Source organism: Notamacropus eugenii, chromosome 1 (genome assembly GCF_028372415.1).
Source record: "Notamacropus eugenii isolate mMacEug1 chromosome 1, mMacEug1.pri_v2, whole genome shotgun sequence".
NCBI lineage: Eukaryota > Metazoa > Chordata > Mammalia > Diprotodontia > Macropodidae > Notamacropus > Notamacropus eugenii.
In genome coordinates this window covers 463,038,280-463,059,487 of record NC_092872.1, presented here as the reverse complement: position 1 = coordinate 463,059,487, position 21,208 = coordinate 463,038,280, and the positions used below count along the sequence as shown (strand labels likewise).

The window sequence follows — 21,208 nt, the reverse complement described above, 5'->3', positions numbered from 1 at the left end:
AGTATGTATCTGAGCAGGACCTGAACCTGTCTGTCCTCCTGAGTGGGAGGCCACCTCTCTATCTGGATTGCTTATATCATAACCTTAATTTTGTCCAAGGGGAAAAAAAAGACAGTAAATATCATAGTGTTATTTTGCCCCAAGAGCACCATGACTATTTTTCTCTCAATGAAAATGAGTTACATTATGAAAGCTATTTATTACTACATTACCTAATTCATCTCAACATGCAGCACTCATTTTCCTTTGAAAACTGTGTGCATTAGACATGAAGACTGAGTTGTGTTTCAGGGGCATTATGAAGTTTAGAGATCAGTTCTTGACATATAAATGCTTATGAGCAGCAAATCAATGTGCAAATGTACAAAACAATGAGCGGGAGTCACACTAGCATCTCATCTCTATAGTGTGTGTGGGTATCCATGGATCCAGCTCTTTTGATAAATGCAGCTTTGCTCATATCTGCTTATGAGATGAGGGAGAATGGTTTACATGAGTGCAGATCTGACAGGGATTGGGTTGTTTTTTAGATGCAGTCAGTTTTGAAAAGAGTAGATGCAAAAAGATTAGAAGTGGCTGTTTGTGTTTCTTAGACAGCAGAGAAATGCCTTAAAAAGCTCAATTGTCAGAAAACAAAGGTATAAACACAGGCAAAGAGGAACAAAATGATCCCTATCTGTAGGTGATATAATGGTTTACAAAGAAAGTCCTAGGAAAAAAATTAGTATTGGGATACAAAATACAGCCCAACTGTGTATATGCACAGTAAATCTCCTCCTGTTAGGAAAGCAGGAAAGGAAGGGGATGTAGTTTAAAAAACAAAACAAAACAGAAAAACCAAGTCATTTCTAACTAGTCAATCTCTGCTGTCAGTTTGCTGGTTTCCAAAAAACTATCTTTCCAGGCAGAGGAAGCGTACCAAGTGCATCTGAGGCTCTAGTTACTGACAAGCACTACCAAGATGATGGAGCCAGCAGATTTTCATTCTAGCTTTTCAGGAGAGTGCTTTTGATGGTGAAATCTATAGACTACCTGCCCTAAAGAGCCTGCATGTCATCAGCAAGCCTCACTGAACCTTCCCTGTCAAAAGGATCATTGTTGCTTTTTGGGCAGGTTCCACAACAAACGCTGGTAAAGGGTTTTAAAGAAAACAAAATGTTATTTTTCTTGCTGATCAACTGACTGCCACTGTTTAAGATCAAGATTCAGGCAAAAGTTACAAATGTAAACCATTTTTGAACTGTTATGGAAGTACACCTATTTAGATGGCCCAACAAATCCACAAAGACAACTGCCAAGAAAACCAGTGCCCCCTTCCACTTGTGACTATCACATGGAGGAAGTCATTTTGACAAAGTGACACTTTCCATGCCTATTAACTACTTTTTAAAAAACGCAACAAATAAGTTACAAGTCCTGCAACATATGTACCTTAACCAAGTTTGTAGAGCTTAGTCAATAAGGACTGGGAGAGCTGGTCTACAGCAGACCAGGTCAGGCCACTCTTATTGTAGCATTAAACAAAGACAGGCAGGGGCCCTTCTCCACTGCATTAATGCACCCAGCTGATCTGATCATCTGTCATTCCCTGTGTAGGCTGGGGCACTGCTCTTGAAAGTTTCTTTTAAATGGATTAGTAGTTAAATTTGCAAAGGCCATCTGCCTCATACAAAAAAAATAATGACCATTTCTTCTGTGCTCACATAACTCAATTAGTAAGGCTAGGTTGATAAAGTATGACAAGGACATATGCCAAAGACCACACCATCTTTTTTACATGACTGATTAAATGGCACTCTGACCTCACAGATGATTCTGTAATTTTAAGGCTGTATTGCCCAAAGTCCAATAATAATAAATAACTACTTGCTCTATCACGCTGTAGCTCCCCTTACTGCTACCTTAAGAGCAGATGCTAAAGAACAGGTGTCTAAATTGGTATGTCTATATAAAAGACTGATTTAAAGATGAATATCCAATACTGATAGATGAAATTGATGTTATATTAAAAATTATTTTATGTGTTTGGGTGAAAATGAATGTTTTCCTCGTTAAAGTTTAGAAAGTAAGCCTCTGAATTATTTGTGGATTTTGTTTACATCCTTAATAGACAAACTGGCTCCAACAAGCTCAACAATACGCACCCTAATCCAAAGGAAGCTTTCTTCCAGTAGAACAACAATGTAGTAACAGCATCAGACAGGAATGTAGGAGATGCTGATCTGAGCACAGGGTTTTGTGATTTATTTGTCAGACATATACAGAATACATCTACAGAAAGCCACAATCTGTAGATCTAAATTTTTTATAACTTGGGGTTGACAACGCCCCCCTCCCCAAATCCAGTTAGCTGAGAGGATCCCTACAAACGAAGAAGCATTAAAGACAAAGAACCTATATCTGATCTGTTAATCAGTCTATTACTTGCTTTCTGGTTTCCTGGAACCGGAAGCCCCAGGAAAAGTGAAGCAACACCCCGCCCCCCAACATAGTTGGTCAAGATGCAAAATTAAATCCCAAAATGTTAAGCAACTATCTTTTGTTTTCACAAGACAAATCAAGATGAGTGTTCAATCACTAAAGTCATCCTTAATTATTTGAAGTAAAAGATCTCTATTAACATAATAATTACATTGCCCAAGGTTCAGAAAAATTTAGTTCAGTTTTAACTCAATCTAAAGATGAACCCATAAACTAAAGAACGCCCAAAGCCCTATCTACAGCAGCCTCCAATACAGTCCTCAGAGGCTCTCTCAGCAGCATAAGAGAAGCATTATTTCAGAAATTTAAAAAAAAAATGACATCTGAAGATTGTAATAATCCTCACCAAGCAGCCAAATAATTCTGTCTGTGGCTATGGGGTTCATAAGCAAGTACAGTTTACTCTCTATCCTTCTAAATCCATTCAAAAAGGAAGGTGTAGATTTGGGTTGAGAACTGCAACATGCTGCCAATCATCAGAAAGGCCAAACAATCCTTCTGCCATGAGCACTCAAGGAAATGGGTCTAAGAAAGCACTCATGGCTCCAAATTTAAAATACAATAAAACATTTAAGAAAGTTAAAAAGTACAAAGATTTGTTTCAACTGCTATAAAAGGGACTTCTGCTTGGCTGTGGGTGATGTGTACCCATAGGGCTCAGGTCTTCAATTTCCCCTTGGAGATACAACAAAAATGATTAACTAACTGTTCTTAACCATTTGTTCCAAATAATAACTTAAGATTTTTAGGGAATAACCCAATCCATTATTTATGCATTAAAAGAAATATCATTAAGCAACTGTTTCAATACCTGAGGAAAAGATGACATTAGTGGAAGGTAGAAAGTGATGTAAGTGGAAAAGAATAAATCAGACTTTTGGAATGATACTGCTGTAAGGTATGAAGAAAACAAAAACAAAATCATCAAGATTTACTCTGCTGAACTGATTAATCTACCAAAGAATGACAATATAGAGCCAGAAAAAAATAACAAAATTCACCAAGACCAAAAAAGCATATCAAGGGAATCAATTTTCTTTTTAAAAAGGGAAAGAAGGTAGCTGAGTAGTATCAGATCTCAGACTATACTGCAAAGCTATGATCATCAAAACAATACTGGGTAAGAAATAGAGAGACTGAAGGACAGAACAAACTGGGAACATGTGAGAAGCATGCCTGCTCTAGAAGGGGAATACTTGTCAAGCCAGGAAAGTTCTCATTACTTTTATTTTATATTCACTGCAAATGGGTAGCTTCCTAATGGCCTAAACTTCCTCAGACAAATGCAAGGCTTTTTATGCCCTGTCCCTGATTCAAATCCTCCCCCACCCCGTTCTCTATTGAATGGATGCAACTTCCTAAATTGCCCACTTCATGTTCTCTTCCTTGATATGTTACCCCTCAAACAGCTCATTAAGCTTGAATACAAGCTTCTGATCTTTTACTTACTTAGAAGCCTGGTTCTGCTAGGTCACAACCCTGATTAGAACCAGTTACCTCTGACTTTCATCCTGTTATCACTAAAAGCTGAGAGTCATTTTAATTCTGTGGAAACAGAATTTCTTCTTTTGTTTCTCACATATAGAATATACCAAGGAAAATGGGTAACCTAATGTTTGATAAACCCAAAGATCCCAGCTATTTGGGGCATGAACTCACTATTCAACAAAAACTGTTGGGTAAACTGTAAATTAGTCTGGAAGAATCTTGGCATAGACCACCATCTCACACCATATATCTACGTAAGTGAAAAATGGGTACATGATTTAGACATGAAGGGTGATATCATTAGTAAATTGGCGGAACATGGAAGAAATTATCTGTTGGATTTGTGGAGAAGGTAAGAGTCAATGACCAAACAAGACAGAGAGATGTTCAGAGGAGATAAAATGGATAATTTTTATTAAATAAAATTAAAGCATTTGCACACACAAAACCAATGCAGCTAAAATTAGAATAAAAGTAGGAAACTGGGGCGGGGGGGGGGGGGGAATCTTTGCAACAAGCTTTTTTGAGCCAGGTCTCATTTCTAAGATATATAGAAAACCAAGCTAAATGCATGCTTCTCTCCCCGCTCCCCCCCCCCCCGACCCCACCAAAGTCATCCTCTAAATGCTAAATGGTCAAAGGATATAAAAAAGCAGCTTTCAGAGGAAGAAATTCAAATTATCAAGAGTTAGATTTTTTTAGAAAATGCTCTAAATCACTAATAATTAGAGAAAGCAAATTAAAATTCTGAGGTATGGCTGTACATCTATCAGATCGTCTAAGTTGAAAAAAAGAAAGGAAAATGACAAATGCTGGGCTGTGGGAAAATAGGTACTCTACCACATTGTTAGCAGAGTTGTAAATTAGTCTGATCATTTTGGAAAGCAATTTAGAAGTACTCCCCAAAACCTATAAAACTGTGTATATAGCCTTTGAGTCAGCAATACTGCTACTAAGTCTATACCCTCAAAGAGATCAAAGAAAGAGGGAAAGGACCAATATGCACAAAAATATCCTTTTTACGGTGGCAAAGAATTAGAAATTGAGCCTATCAAATGAGGAATGGCTGAACAAGTAGTACATGAATATGATGGAATTCTATTTTGCTATAAGAAATGATTCCAGGGATGGTTTCAGAAAAATCTAAGAAAACGTGTATGAGCTAATACAAAGTGAAGGAAGCAGAATCAGAACAATTTATACAATAACAGCATTATTGCAAACATAACAAACACTGAAAGACTTAGTGTGGGGAAAAAAGGAAAAAGTTCTGTTTCCACAGGGTCAAAACGTTCAGTGGTGATAGTTAATCAGAGTTGTGACCTAGGCACAACCAAATTAATGGTCAGAAACTTGTGCACAAGCTTGACGAGCTGTCTGAGGGAAAGCCTATCAGAAATGAGAACATGAAGTCACTGTAAGGGCTATCTAAATACAGTGGGCGTGTCAAAAGATTGTGACCCAAAACAGAACAGACCAATCTGTCCACTGATGGGAGGATTTGTCCTGCACTAAATGTTATAAAAATGCCCTCCCTTCCATGTGACTGTCTGTCTCTGTCTCTCTTTCTTTCTCTCTCCTACTCTCCTTTCTCTCTTTTTCACCCTTTTTGAAGAAGAGTAGAATAGTTCACCTTGGCCAAGGTGTTCAATTCCTCTGAACTCTAATAAATTTTCCTTGATACTTTTCAGTATCAAGCATGTTTTTAACACTTAGTAACTCTGACTGACAAAATAAGCAGGCACAGGTCCAAAGGACTCATGACAAAACATGCTATCCACCCTCCAGATAGAGAATGGATGAACTCAAGAGTGCCAACTGAAGCATATTTATTTTTCTGGACATAGCTAATTTGAAATTTGATTTCCATAATTATACATATTTATAATGGGCTTTATTTTTCTTGCCATCTCAGTAGAAGGGGGAGAGGGAGCAGGAAAGAGAAGTGAGAATATTTGGAATGGAAAATAAAATAAAATTGAATTAAAAGAAAATCATCAGGATGTTTCAGGATTAGAACTTCACAGAAAGTGGAAACAGGGGCTGCTTGCTTTTCAATAACTTTACATTATTTGCCACCAACATGAGAAAGAAAGGTACACAATGGTCCATGTTATAAACTGGACAGTGGATATATTTTGGGGGTGAATAGCAGACACTCAGTGAAAGGGACAAAAGCACCTGCTTTTCCCAAAGAGACAGTTTCCTGATTTGGCCAAAAAGGAACAACAAGTACAAATAAAATCAAACATACCAGGCAGGATAAGGACTGCATGGCCCTAGGTTTCTGAAGACTAAGCAAAACTTCAGATTGCAAGCTTTAGCAAGTTCTTATGAATGAGCTCCAAAAAAGACCACTACTGAGGAACTAGCTCAACAAGCTTCAAAGAGTGTTGGCCACAATGGCTATATAGTAATGGCAGCTCACAAAGGCCCTCTACTAGGGATGGAAGGATTGTGATTTGTACTGGTAGAAGAAATATCCACACAGATGAGACTTTTGAAGTTTTGAAATAAGTATCACTAATACATGAACAGCTGAAAATGTTAATATGTTTTAATCCTTGGGAAATAGGCAAAAACAAGGATGTAAAGAGAGAGAGCACTTAGGTCCTCAGCTAAAAGCTAGTTTAGAGTAGAATATAAGTTTGGCTACATACATTTATCTTGACATCTAGGGTAGCAGAGAAAGGAAAAAAGTAACATAAAGCACATTTGGGGCATACTAAAAAATCACATGGCTGGTTTAAAAGCATGAATGTACCAAATAACTCCCATATTTTAAAGGTAAGTATACATATTCTATAAATGTTTCTCTTCTAGCACAGATTAACTAAAAGCCCCACCTGCCTTTTAGACTCCCCTTTCATTATTCATTTTGCCTACTGCCAGTAAAGACCCCACAAACACAAAGACAACCGTTCATAGCTCAGGGCTTTTGGGCCTGCTCCAAATGGGTTGTCAACCCAAAATACTAGCGTTTCTCCTAGTTTTGAAGCCCATGGCCTGCAATTACTTCCCTTTCTGGCAGTAACTCTAAGTCCAGCACTAATTTTAACATTATAAATAACCCTCTCACTGTATTACTTGAACTTTCTAATACAACTCCCTTTTGTTCTGTACTCTCATAGTAAATAATCCATTTCATAATGAGAGAATTTCAGCTATTAAGGACCATTTTAACTTTGTAGCATGAAAATCTTTCCAATATAGAATCTTCTCTCTTTTCTGAAAAATTTCTCTAAAGTTTGAGACTAAAATGCTGTGGATCTCAAATGAGGATATCTTACAAATTATTTTGTCCATAAATGACAAGCAAAGGTTTGTTTTAAAAAAAGATTTTTATAACAAAGCAAGTATGAGAAAAGCATATACTAGCAATGGCCTGGATTTCTGTTGACTTCTTTTAGTGTTTTCATACTATTGTAGGAGACAGGAGTCACTGAATCTATCCTCCTTCCCCTTCAATTAAAGCCCTCCTAAATAGAGAAGAATCTATACTAACTGAAAAGACCTTTAGAAAAGAAGGTTCCATGATCAATCTCAGGAATCCATCCAAATATTTCAACAAGCCCTAGGTATTCTGCTCAACAAACTTCATATTCAGGAAAAGACAGTAAAAAAAATTTTTTTTAAATGTTGCCATGAAAATTGTTCTGCCCTCATAGAGGACACTAGCTGTCTGTCTGTGGGCTGGCTTTAAATAGCTAAGGTGATTATAGCCATTATTAAAAACATGTGCAAAGTAAATTAATGTATGTTTAAACATTATGCAATGCAGTTTATAGTTATGTGAAGGTTCTTTTAATGGTAGCTGCTGCTGAATAGCATGGTGTAGTGTAGTGGATAAAGAACTGGGCTTAGAGTCTAGAAGACCTTCCTTCAAGTACTGCTTCTGAACTATACTAGCTATGTGTGATCCTAGGCAAGTTACTAAAACTCTGAGTGCCCTAGGCAACAAAATTAAGTTGTAAAGCAAGTCCATCTACACCTAACTTTATGGAGACAGTTGCTTATCAGGAAGAATGGATGTAATGGGGAGAAAGAGGAAAGGGAGCTATGATGTATGTATGTGTACACAGATATATACACATACACACATATGTACATAGGAGCAGATGTACACAGATGTAGAAAGATGACAGAAAGTTAGCCTCAGAGGCAGGAAGACTTGGGTTCTACATTTGCCTCAGTTACAAACTAGCTTTTTGACTGTGAGCAAGTAGTCCTGTAACCTATCAATTTCCCAGGGAACTAAGTTGCAGAATAGTTACTGATCTGATCTGCATTGATAGAAGGAATTGCTTCATGGGGAATTCTTTATACCAATGAAATCTTACTAATATATGCACACTCACATGTGAGCATGCGTGTGTACATACAACACACACTTTACCTTCCTAAACATAAATGGTACTCCCAAAGTATTTTATTAGAGCAAATACATTACTCTCTACTTTGATTATTCCTATTTTAAATATAAGAAAGACAGACAAAGCCAACTGAGTTGCCTCAGGGTAAAGAGGGAATCTGTAAATGAATGGAGTTAAATCAGAGAAAAATGGAGATCGATCCCAGCCTTCTAAACCAGATCATGAGGTCAAAGAAAAATCCTCATCTTTTCCCCACCTCAATTATGTCATATAAATATTTTAAAGACCTTCAGTTTTATAGTTGGCTGTACTTTCTATACAAACAGAAGGGTAGACAAGACTAAATAATACAGTAGGTTTTCCAACAAGGTAAGGTCTTGGAATTCAGTCAAGAGACTCATCATTTGAATCTATACCAAGACAGACACCCCATCTCCAGGTCTGCCTCATTCTCTCCTATCTCAAGTTCTAATATTGGGGACTTGATTGAAGTGATGAGGGATGGGGCTGAGGTTTGAGAAAGAAAGTAGGAGTTATAAAAGTAGGTAATTTAGAACTGACTTTTGTCAGTTCAAGAGAAATGTATTTACTTTGATATCTCAAGAAATCAACTAAATACACTAGAAATGGTGAAAATTGTGACAATAAAAAGATTTTATAACTCAAGTACTTCTGAACCCATCTATCAGGCTCATAGGAATACAGGTTTCTTGCAAAGATTTAAAAATACTGCTATAGACATGCAACAAGGGGTTTTAACTCAATAACAAATTAAAAATGTATAAACTGTGCTTAGTATTTCACCCATGATATGCAGATTTAGAACATCAATTCTCATGATATGCAACTGTGGAAATATTTTGACAATTCCTCCAAAGCTTAGGAAATCAAATATTACAAATTGTTGGAGAAACAATTCCATTCAAAAACTCATTTCTCTTAGGGTGTGAAATAAGAATAGGTTTTGAAGCGAGTGTTTCACTAGTTCCATATGTGAACAATAAACAACCAGGAAAAAGCTTTTTCTTGGTTAGACTCTTGGTTCTTATTTCAACAACTTATATGTTGGAATTCATCTTTATACAATGAAGTGCAAGAAAAATGAATGCTCTTTCCTTAAAGTGGCATTGGAATGATACTGTCAGCTCTGAGTACCAGTGAGAAGGAGTGCGAGTAAGAACAAATGGAGGGATACAAACATTTCTGTATATGTGGAATACAGAGAGACAAGCAGAATCAGGGACAGCTGGCAAAGTCTAACTGGAAAGGACAAATATTAACTAGTTAAGATTAATTTGCTAAAATGGCCCAGGGGCTTATGGAGAACAGCTTCCTTGTATCTGAGAAACAGAGGAACAACCCGGGTATGTGTATTATGATATGCATTTGGAAAGGATAAAAACCATAACATGGGATAATGCATCAATAAAAGGTCACCCAGCTCAGGTTTTTGTCACTGACTGCAGTGGGTGGGAAACCACAGAAGTTGCCCCTCCATGCTGTCAACCTCAGAAAGCTGGAAATATACACAAAAACCTGATCTAATAGCTTTATCATTCAATTGCTCTATATTGAATAATGTTCTCCTAAGGAAACATAACAGCTACTTTACCTGGACCCCCTCTACTAAGGCACCCCAATAATCACAATAAAAGATAAGTACCTTGACTCAACTACTAAGAATTCTAAGTAAAATTATATTTTTAAATGACCAGATGTTTAACACATCACAAATTTAAAGAATTGGTTCCTACTGGATAAGACAGCCCAGATAAATGCCCACAGTGATTTCCAGCTTTATCTTTAATTTACTCTGTGCTGATAATATAATAGCTAACATTCACATAGTAAGGTTTGCAAAGCATTTTACACATATGTATATACACATATATATACATATGCAAATGTGTACATATGTACATACATATGTGAATGCAAGCACACATACCAACTCTTCTCAACCTGTAAAAGGCACTGAACTCAGCTATATAAACAGGGAATTCATTAGTAGAGAGGATTTAATAAGAATATTTGACAGATATTTTACAAAATAACCTTTGGGAAAGAAGGGTCTTCAAAATTTATATTCCCCTCACCCCTCCTCAGCAATTCTTATTCCACATGGCTGTAATTTATGAGGAAAGGGTATTTTTGTAGATTCTGATACAGTGTTAAGATTATTAACAAAACAAAATGGATTCCAATTAAACTAATGGGGACTAACAAATGGCTATTTAGGCAAACAATTTTATGGATGTATTGATTTTATTCTCATGGTTTGAAACAAATCTCAGTGAGTTTAAATTAAACCTGCTGCTTGACTGAAAAGGCATACTGTTTCTTTCCTATCCCCATCACATTTCAGAATAATGTGTTTAAAGAAGCCATTTTGAAAACAAAGTATGAAAACTGAATTATTGTGCCATTAAATGGCAAATGTGAAGACTACAAAGAAACATGGAAAGACTTAAATGATACAAAATAGCAAAGCTCAAAGAACACTTTCTGCAACTATGTAAGTAAATGCTACGAAAACAAGTTAAATGCAATGGATAAGGTTGGCATTACCTCTGCTAAAGTTAATATATATAAGGTTACTTTCTTTTAAAAAAGGATACATCATAAAAGGGTAACATTATAATCTTTTTTTTAAGTTTGGGGAAGGCATTTACTTTGTGGCTTAGGAACCACTATATTTGCTAGATGTATTAAAACAAAGTTTATTCATTAAAGAAAAAAGAAAAGAAAAAAGTTTGGAGAAGGAAAGTCTGACTTTCTGGTTGGAGATCATTATTTTGTTCAGAAGTAGATATTTTTAGGGGAAGGTCTCTTGCCATCATACATAACAGAATCACAGTTACAAGTTAGAAGGGTCAAGAGTGGCTATCAATCTAGCACAACCAATACATGAAAGGAAGCCTTACTCTAACACAGCCAGGTGGCTGCTCAGTCTCTGCTTGAAATCTTCCAGTAAGGGGAATTTACCACCTCTTGAGGCAACCTGTGATCATGAGAGAGGCAAGACAGCCAAGTAGAAAGAGTACTGAAGTAAATACTAGGATCTTGGCTCTAATCCTCACTCTGCCACTGACTCCCTGTGTGACTGTGAGCAAGTCAGTCTCTTGGCTCTTTTCTGTACCTGTATAATGACGTGATTGGATTAGACCAGTGGTTCTCAAAGTGTGGGCTGCAGGACCCTGGCAGGCTCTGAGCCTTTCAGGGGGTCTGCAAGGTCCAAATCATTTTCATAATAATACTAGGGTATTATATGTCTATTAAAATCCTCCTTCTCCTTTCCAACTACATATCTGCATGAGGCCATATTTTCTTCAAATACTTCAATTAAAACAATATACACAACAGACAATATCAAAGCAGGGATGAGAATCCACTTGTGTTTTTTTAAGCTAGAGATTAAAGAGATTTATGAAAATAAATAAAACAATGCTATTCTTCCCATTGTTTTTAGAAAAGTTATTTTTAAAAATGTTATTCATGTTAACTATTTACTATTGTTTACTATTGTTATTTTAAATGAATTAATAAAATATTTTAAAATTTTGTCAGTTTTATTGCTAATATGGTAAATATCAGTAGCTAGAACTCACATGACAAAAGCTGGAGTCCTTGACAATTTTTCAAAGTGTGAGGGGCCCTCTGAGAACCACTTGATTAGATGAACGCTAAGGTCTATATCAGCTCCATGTCTATGATCCTATAAGTCTACCGCCACATTAAAATAAGAACTCAATGAATTCTTCTTGCTACCATATAGCACAGGGTTTGGTCTAAGGCTGGGTGGTGAAACAGGAAAACTAGTTCTTTTTGGAAAAGGGAACCATAATGGTAATTTAAATAGGAAGATCTTTCCCATTCATTAATAGGCCTATGTGACCTGCTTAAATTACATGGAAGCCTGAGTCACATGTGGTGGGAAGAGCTTGCTGAATGGGTGGAACAGGAAGGGTGGAGCAGAACTGGGAGGAAATTGGTGAGAGCAGTTGAGGTGTAAGAGAGAGGATACAGGCAGGCACAGCTAGTCTTGTGTTTGTTTGTGGGAAGGCCCCAGCTAGGGGTGGGGAAGACTTGGGAATGGCTTTATCCCTTGAGTACTAATGTGTATTGACTTCTTGGTTGCTATGACGGATTTGGCTTTCTGGTATCTGAATAAATGTTTTCCTTCTGCCTTCTATATGGAGAATGTGTTTTATTTGGTGATTTAGAACTATGCTGGCATATTCACAGAAACCACTGGTACTGTGACTATTCCCTTGATGATACATTTGGCATCATGAACAGGATCATAGGATATAAAATCTCTATTTGGAGGCTTTAGAGGAAGAAATGAAGATCCCAGGATGGGAGAATTTACCTTATTCTTCCCTAGCAAGGGAATGGGTACATTGAAACCTAGTTACAAAGAGGGAGAACCTAAGGATTTAGAAAAAATGTTTGCAAAGAATACCAATAAAGCCAGTGAAAGAACTGGCACAGGTGTGTAGGAGAGGCTGGATTTTTATTAAGAGGTTACCTTATTATGTGTAAAATCAGAGACAAGCTGCTAAAGGAAAAAATTCAGATGGAAAAAGCTAGTGTGTATAGGAATTCTCAGTGTTTGGCTCGCCTTTAAAAGAATAAGCTGGAAGGTATCAGGTGGTAGAAGAAAAAGCTGTTCATTTAGCTCAGAAGAAGAGAAAAGCTGGCAAAAGAAGTGTGCATACATTTGCCATGGCAACGACTGCCAAGAGAGTGTGTAGGAGGAAAATGTAACAAAGTTAGAGCTGGAAAATGAAACAATATTAGAGGGAGAAGCTTCTCAGGCAGAAGCACATCCAATACTAAGGTGGAAACAGGAGAACCAAGGGGGCAACATAGCATGTAGGGGGATAATTGAGGATTTTACTCAGCAGGAAGTCACAGATATTTTGAGTCAGTTCACTCAAATGATGGGAGAATCATTACTATCTTGGATGGTGAGAATCAATGATGAAGGAGTCAGAGAAGTATCAATAGATGGCATGGATTGCTTGAAATTTACAGGTATTAGAATCCTTTTGTACAGAAAACTTTTAGAAATTACAGTATGTAAGGAGGTAACAATATGACTCATCTGTTAGCTTCAGCTGCAGAAGGAAGAAGTAAGCATAGTATCCACTGACTCTATGTAGTCAGCTAGACCCTGGTATTCACTTAGGGACCGTAAAAGAAAGTTAAAGGAGGAGGTAATGAAGACTGCCATTAATAATTAGAAATGCAGACACATACTATGATACCGCCTCAGCAGTTTCCCATAGGAATCTAATAGTGAAGACAGCTCCTCCTGCTTACAAAAATCTAGTTTTGACTCTGATAATTGGGGAAATAGGGCACCCTCTTTTGGAGATGCTGGACAAGATTTAAGTGACTTAGGGGACTGGGGAAAAGATAAATTTCCTTGAGAGAGAAAATTAAATAGCCAGTGGATTCAAAGTAAGAATAGACTGACAGACAAGAAAAGAATTGTTTACTGCTCTACTGAGAGCAGGGGTAGATTTTGGAAGCATAGACAATGTTCCAACTAATGAACTATACAAAATGTACTGAGAAAAATATACTATGGTAGTTGGACCCATTCCTGAATATATCATTGGAATAGATGTATTGGGAGTTATGATTCTAAATTTACCTGAGGAGAGATAACCAATTTGTAGTAAAGAAGATAGGAATTAATACAGTTTTAGGAGGTAAAATAAAAATGGACTCAATCACTTTGCCTGAACCTTCTGAAGTAATTACTTTAAAGCAGTATCTTGTGCCAGGTGGGCAAGATGAAATTACCAGTACCATAAAGGAATATGTTGAGGCAGGAGTGTTAGTCCCCACTAGATGAAATAATCCTGTCTGGTCAGTACAAATGTCAGATGGAACATGGAGGATGACAGTGGATTACAGACAACTGAATAAGGTGACTCCTCCCTTGTATGCTGCTGTTCCAGATACTGTTACCTTAAATAGAAAGGATCCAGAAATACGATGGGACTTGGTACACAGTTATTGATTTAGCCAATGCTTGCTTTACTATTCTAATAGATTCATGAGACCAATTTGCTTTCACTTGGCAGGGTCAAGTAAATATACTTTTATATGTCTGCCACAAGGCTATCTGCACAGCTCCACTATGTGTCATAGGATTATGGCTGAATATTTAGATGAATTGTAGCTACCTGATATACAGCTTACCCAGAGATGATATCATAATACAGAGAAAAAATGTAAAAGAAGTGGAGAAGAATTTGAGGCTTTTAATTGAGCATATGAAAAGCAAAGGGTGGGAAAATAACCCTGCAAAGATTCAAGGGCCAATTCAAACTGTAAAATTTTGGGTTACACAATGGAATAAGGGGCTGTGAGAGATTCTCCTGCAAATCCAACAAAAGATTCAGCACCAATAAGAAGGAGGCCCCAAAATTTATAGGATTATTTGCATATTGGCAACATCACACAGCACATCTAGGACAAATTTTGAAACCCTTATATAAAATTACTAGGAAAAAATATGAATTTGTTTGGGAACCTGAGCAGATTAAAGTTTTTGAAGAAGCAAAGGCTGCTATAAATTGGCCCTGGATTTACAGCCTATGCAAAGCGGCCAGGTGGAATTACAAGTGACTTTATAGGATGAATATGCAAACTGGAGTTTATGGCAAAAACCAAAAACGTGAAACGTACCCTTAGAATTTTGGGTTAGGAAACTCTCTTCATCTGGAGTTCAATAAACCCATTTTGAAAAACAGTTGTTAGCTGCATATGGGCTTTGGTAGAGATTGAACAACTAAATGACCTGGAATCCCAATTATGACTTGGGTAATAGTACTCTAGCTTCTCACAGAATTGGACATGCCAGCTAAAGAACTGACTTCTCAAATGGGACCTCTTGGGGCAAGGACAGCTCTACTTCTAATTTCAGCAGGAAGGAACTCTAAGCTTCAGGCAGATCTATTTAATGCAACAGCAGCCAGTCTAATAGGGCTAATGTCTTGATTGTCAAAAAAGATGGGCAAAGAGCAAGACAAGGTAGCCTGTAGTAGTGGATTCTCTAGATAGGCTGGATTATTAGAATGATACATAGTGTAACTGTGTACCAGTAAGACAGCCATGCAAAATTCCAAGTAGTTATCCCTCTAAGAACATGTCTATAAAATGAAAGAAGAGCTCCTCCTCAGTATGAATCTTGATGCATTTCAGCACAAAATTTGCCATCTTGTGAATTACTGAGGACAAATTTATAGTAGTCAGGGTCAAAAGGATACATTAAATTATCACACATAAGCACTGACTTTATAAATCTAGAAAAAGTTAGTGGGTCCCAAAAGACTGAGCATCCTACTCTGTTTTAACAGAGACCAAAATGTAAGATAAAACCCTCTGTAGTTTAGAAAACAAACTCATCTTCAATTGTAAGGTTTTTTTCTTGATAAAGCGGCTTTAAATAGCAGTTCACTGCTCCTTTCATGATCCAGCCTGGCAAAGCACTTATTGGGACATTGCCCTGTGGTCTTTGGGTCCCAGTTCAGTTTAGAGAATACTGACCTTCTCCCTCAGTGCCCTCAGAGCGCTCCAGCTTTGTGTCTTTGTGCTGCCCTTCAGCCACCTTCACAGCTACCGCTCGGCAAATTGCACCAAACTTTCGATCCAGAGAACGAACACCAGCCTCTCTGGTATACCTAATGACAGGAAGAAAACACTTCCTGTTAGAGGAAGACAACTCAGACATATTCCTGCTTCAGTTTATGTCATTTGCAAAGATAGAAAGCAGATCTCCAGGCCTACTTGTAAAATGATGGAGGATGATGTAAGAACTGTTATTTTTCAGGTACTGGGTGGTGCAATGGATAGAGTGCTGTGCCTGAATTCAGGAAGACCTGAATTCAAATCAGGCCTCAGATACTTATTAGCTATGTGACCCTAGAGAAATCACTTCATCTGTGAATGCCTCTTCTGTAAAATGAGGATAACAGTAGTACTTCTCTTTTTAGGGTTGTTGTGAGGATCAAATGAGATAATATTTTTAAAGCATGTAGCACAGTGCCTCATAAATAGCAGACACTATATAAATGCTCATTTCCTTCTGTACACTGTATGTGCAAAACTGATGTGGCCATTTTTATTTGTTGGGCTGTATTTTCTTTATATTCAAAATCTCTTGTCAAACACCTTTAAAAACATACTTTCATACACTTTTTTATTAATTAATTTTATTTATTTTCAGTGTTCTACAATAACTACCATATAACTTAGATTATTATTTTCTCCTCCCTCCCTGAGATGGTATACAATTTTGTATAGGTTCTACACATGCATTCCTATTAAATACATTTCCACTATAGTCATGCTGTGTTGAAGACATACATGTTTTTGGTAGGAACTTTTTTCCTTTAGTGTACTACAGATTATCTTGTACTATTATGCTATACTATTTAATCATTAATTCTTACTCCTTCAACTATATTATCAAGGTAAATTTGACCACAAAAAAATATTTTGGTTATTCCTTTGTAATATGATGTTTAAAGTTAAAATCCTACTTTGGCACTCAATAAAAAAACCCAACAATATTTCTAGATCAATTTAATGTTTGGTGTATTTCCCCCTAAAAATGCCAGGAAAATGAAGTTCTCTCTTTATTCCCCAATGCAAGATGGTAGCTGAGGCAAGTCTTTAAATTCTCCTCACCACCCTACCATACGTTATGCTGCTTATGTCTATTCTCTAGGTTTCCAATGAGAAGACTGCCCAAGGCATGAAAAGATGCTGTGTGACCCTAGTATGCAGTGATTTTATGAGATGGAAGCCAAAGTATCCAGGGAAGAGATGCTACATGTACCTCAAAAGCTTCTGGCTCAGGCATTCATAGAATCACTGAGCTTAAAAAGGGTTTTAGACACCAGTTCACCTAATTGATTTTGATCTCAAATTTGAGCTGAGTTTGGACAGGTATCTCAGAATTTAGTGTAGATTTAGATGACAAAAACATAGTGATGGAAGGAAATGGTAGGCATTGTCAGACATATACCTTAGCCTTTTGCAAAGTAGACTTCAAAAAGTGCAGGAAAAAATCGTCCAAGTCAACAGGTAAAGATCCTAATGAGGAATGTGGTTCAACAGGGTAGGGAAAAGTAGGACTATAAAATCACAAATGATACCATTGAAGAAGAGGAAAGGTTTTTGGTAAAGTTCAGCATTAAAAGGATACATGTACACATGCACACACACACACACACTCATATATAAAAGAGACAGGAAGAAGGGATGACTAATGATAAATATGAAAGAGTGGCATGAGGCCACAAGAATAGGAACAGGAAAGCTGAAGTCCAGAATGACCTGAAGTTCCTAAAGAAAATGCTAAGGAAAAATAAACAAACTTTGAAGGCTAGATCTGAAGTGAGAACATAGAAAGGATGTACCCACTGCTTGGAAAATATAGTGTGTTATTAACAGATAGCAGAAAGAAAGCAGAACTATTAAATTTCTATTTTACTACTACCTTGTCCATCCAGAAGAATGATTCACAAACTAGAATGATTATACAAAAATCACTGAAGAGTAAGGAGATAGTAGAATGATAAATTTAGATCTCAAAGGGACCACATTTTACAGAAAAGTAAACCAAGACACAGAATACAGTGTGTGATTTGCCCAGGTTCACAAAGTTAGTTAGACAGTCTGGGAGTCAAGACTTCCCAACTCTAAGTCATGTTCTCTTTTCTCTTCTTTACTTCTGCTACCATTTGTTTAAAATCAGCAAAGCTGTATGGATCACCCAGGGAAGGACCATGCACAGATGTGGACAAAAATCAAAGGGCATGAGAAGGTGCAGGGCTTGGTTTTGGTTTTTTAAATCTTTACTGGTGGAGAAAATTGTTGTTGTTGTTTGTCCTTCTTTCTTAGAGAGGCCCATGATGTCAGGAAGGTGATGCCATGACTTGCAAGTGAACTAAATTTAAGTGAGGAAGGGCTGCGCAAAGTCACCAGTCTCACAAGAAACAATGACAAATCCATCTAAAAAAATCTGGAGGAAAGTGACTAGCAACATGTTGCTTCCTATTCACTATTTTTATCCATGACCTTGAGGAAAACACAAAATGGATAATCATTTACTCATAAATGATAGATATTTGTGAAAGACAACTAACATGTCAGAGGACTGAACCACTGATTTCATCAAGACTGGAATGTCGATGAAGGTTGATGAGGTTTCATCCTCAACCATGGCAGATCAGAACCTCAGAGGTGGAACTTAACCCAGGTCTGCCTGTCTCTGAAGTGACCTCTTATATTTATACTGGTTAAAAAAAGGTTAAATATAGAAGTCCAAGATGGGAGTGAGGGCAGCAAATAGGAAAAGGAGAAGCCAGCTTCATAGCAGTTCATATAAAAAAGACCTTGCTTGGGATTTTAGTCCTCTACTAGCTCAATATGAACCAAACAGTATGATGTGGCTGCTTAACACACACACACACACACACACACACACACACACACACACACGTGCACAAACAGAAATTGAATATTAGCATGAATTTATACAAATAAAGCACTTGAAATAAGGGAAATAATAGTCTGATTGTACTCTGCTCTGGTTAGACCACATCTAAAATATCATCTTTACTTACAAGTACCACATTTGAAGAGAGAGAATGATGGACTAGAATTTGGGTGACTGGAAAGAAACAATGAAATCTTTTTTTTTCTTTATCTAAATTTTAAATTTATTTATTTAACTTTTAACATTCATTTCCACAACATTTTGGGTTCCAAATTTTCTCCCCATTTCTCCCCTCCCCCCACCCCAAAACGCCAAGCATTTTAATTACCCCTATCACCAATCTGTCCTCCCTTCTAACATCCCTCCCTTCCCTTATCCCCCCCATTTTCTCTTTTGTCCAGAAGGGCAAGATAAATTTCTATACTCCATTACCTGTATTTCTTATTTCCTAGTTGCAAGAACAATACTCAACAGTTGTTCCTAAAACTTTGACTTCCAACTTCTCTTCATCCCTCCCTCCCCACCCATTCCCTTTGGGAAGGCAAGCAACTCAATATAGGCCATATCTGTGTAGTTTTGCAAATGACTTCCGTAACAGTCGTGTTGTGTAAGACTAACTATAATTCCTTCCATCCTATCCTGCCCCCGTTTCTTCTATTCTCTCTTTTGATCCTATCCCTCCCCAAGACTGTTGACTTCAAATTGCTCCCTCCTCCCACTGTCCAACCTTCAATTATCCCCCCCAACCCTGCATATCCCCTTCTCCCTATCCTGTATTGTAAGATAGGTTTTCATACCAAAATGAGTGTGCATTTTATTCCTTCCTTTAGTTAAATGTGATGAGAATAAGCTTCATGTTTTTTTCTCTCACCTCCCCCCTTTTTCCCTCCATTGAAAAGTCTTTTACTTGCCTCTTTTATGAGAGATAATTTGCCCCATTCCATTTCTCCCTTTCTCCTCCCAATGTATTTCTCTCTCACTGCTTAATTTCATTATTTTAAGATATGATCCCATCCTATTCAATTCACCTTGTGATCTCTGTCTTTCTGTGTGTGTATGTGTGTGTGTATGTGTGTGTGTATGTGTGTGTGTGTGTGTGTGTGTGTGTGTGTGTGTGTGTGTGTGTGTGTGTAATCCCACCAACTACCCAGATACTGAAAAAAGTTTCGAGAGGTACAAATATTGTCTTTCCATATAGGAATGTAAACAGTTCAACTTTAGTAAGTCCCTTATCACTTCTCTTTTCATGCTTCTCTTCATTCCTGTGTTTGAAAGTCAAATTTTCTTTTCAGCTCTGGTCTTTTCATCAAGAATGCTTGAAAGTCCTTTGTTTCATTGAAAGACCATTTTTTCCCCTGAAGTGTTATACTCAGTTTTGCTGGGTAGGTGATTCTTGGTTTTAGTCCTAGTTCCTCTGACTTCTGGAATATCATATTCCACACCCTTCGATCCCTTAATGTAGAAGCTGCTAGATCTTTTGTTATCCTGATTGTATGTCTACATTATTTGAATGGTTTCTTTCTAGCTGCTTGTAATATTTTCTCCTTGACCAGGGAACTCTGGAGTTTGGCCACAATGTTCCTAGGAGTTTCTCTTTTAGGATCTCTTTCAGGAGGGAATTGGTGGATTCTTTCAATATTTATTTTGCCCCCTGCTTCTAGAATATCAGGGCAGTTTTCCTTGATAATTTCATGAAAGATGATGTCTAGGCTCTTTTTTTGATCATGGCTTTCAGGTAGTCCCATAATTTTTAAATTGTCTCTCCTAGATCTATTTTCCAGGTCAGTTGTTTTTCCGATGAGATATTTCACATTATCTTCCATTTTTTCATTCTTTTGGTTTTGTTTTGTGATTTCTTGGTTTCTCATAAAGTCATCAGCCTCCATCTGTTCCATTCTAATTTTTAAAGGACTATCTTCTTCAGTGAGCTTTTGAACCTCCTTTTCCATTTGGCTAATTTTACTTTTTAAAGCATTCTTCTCCTCATTGACTTTTTGAACCTGTTTTGCCAAATGAGTTAGCCTATTTTTCAAGGTGTTATTTTCTTCAGCATTTTTTGGGGTCTCCTTTAGCAAGGTGTTGACCTGCTTTTCATGCTTTTCTTGCATCACATTTCTATTCCCAATTTTTCCTCCACCTCTCTTACTTGATTTTCAAAATCCTTTTTGAGCTCTTCCATGGCCTGAGCCCATTGAATATTTATTTTGGATGTTTGAGATACAGAAGCCTTGACTTCTATGTCTTTCCCTGATGGTAAGCATTGTTCTTCCTCACCCGAAAGGATGGGAGAAGATATCTGTTCATCAAGAAAGTAACCTTCTATAGTCTTATTTCTTTT

General features: G+C 37.2%; 1 protein-coding gene across 1 annotated transcript in view; it reads right to left on the bottom strand.

Moving 5' to 3' along the window:
* Window positions 1–21,208, bottom strand: part of LONP2 (lon peptidase 2, peroxisomal) — a 132,897-nt gene that overhangs the window by 27,896 nt on the left and 83,793 nt on the right. Inside the window, exon 11 of the mRNA XM_072632147.1 lies at window positions 15,912–16,045. Within this exon, the coding sequence (XP_072488248.1) occupies window positions 15,912–16,045 (134 nt within the window). The remainder of the gene's footprint in view (window positions 1–15,911; window positions 16,046–21,208) is intronic.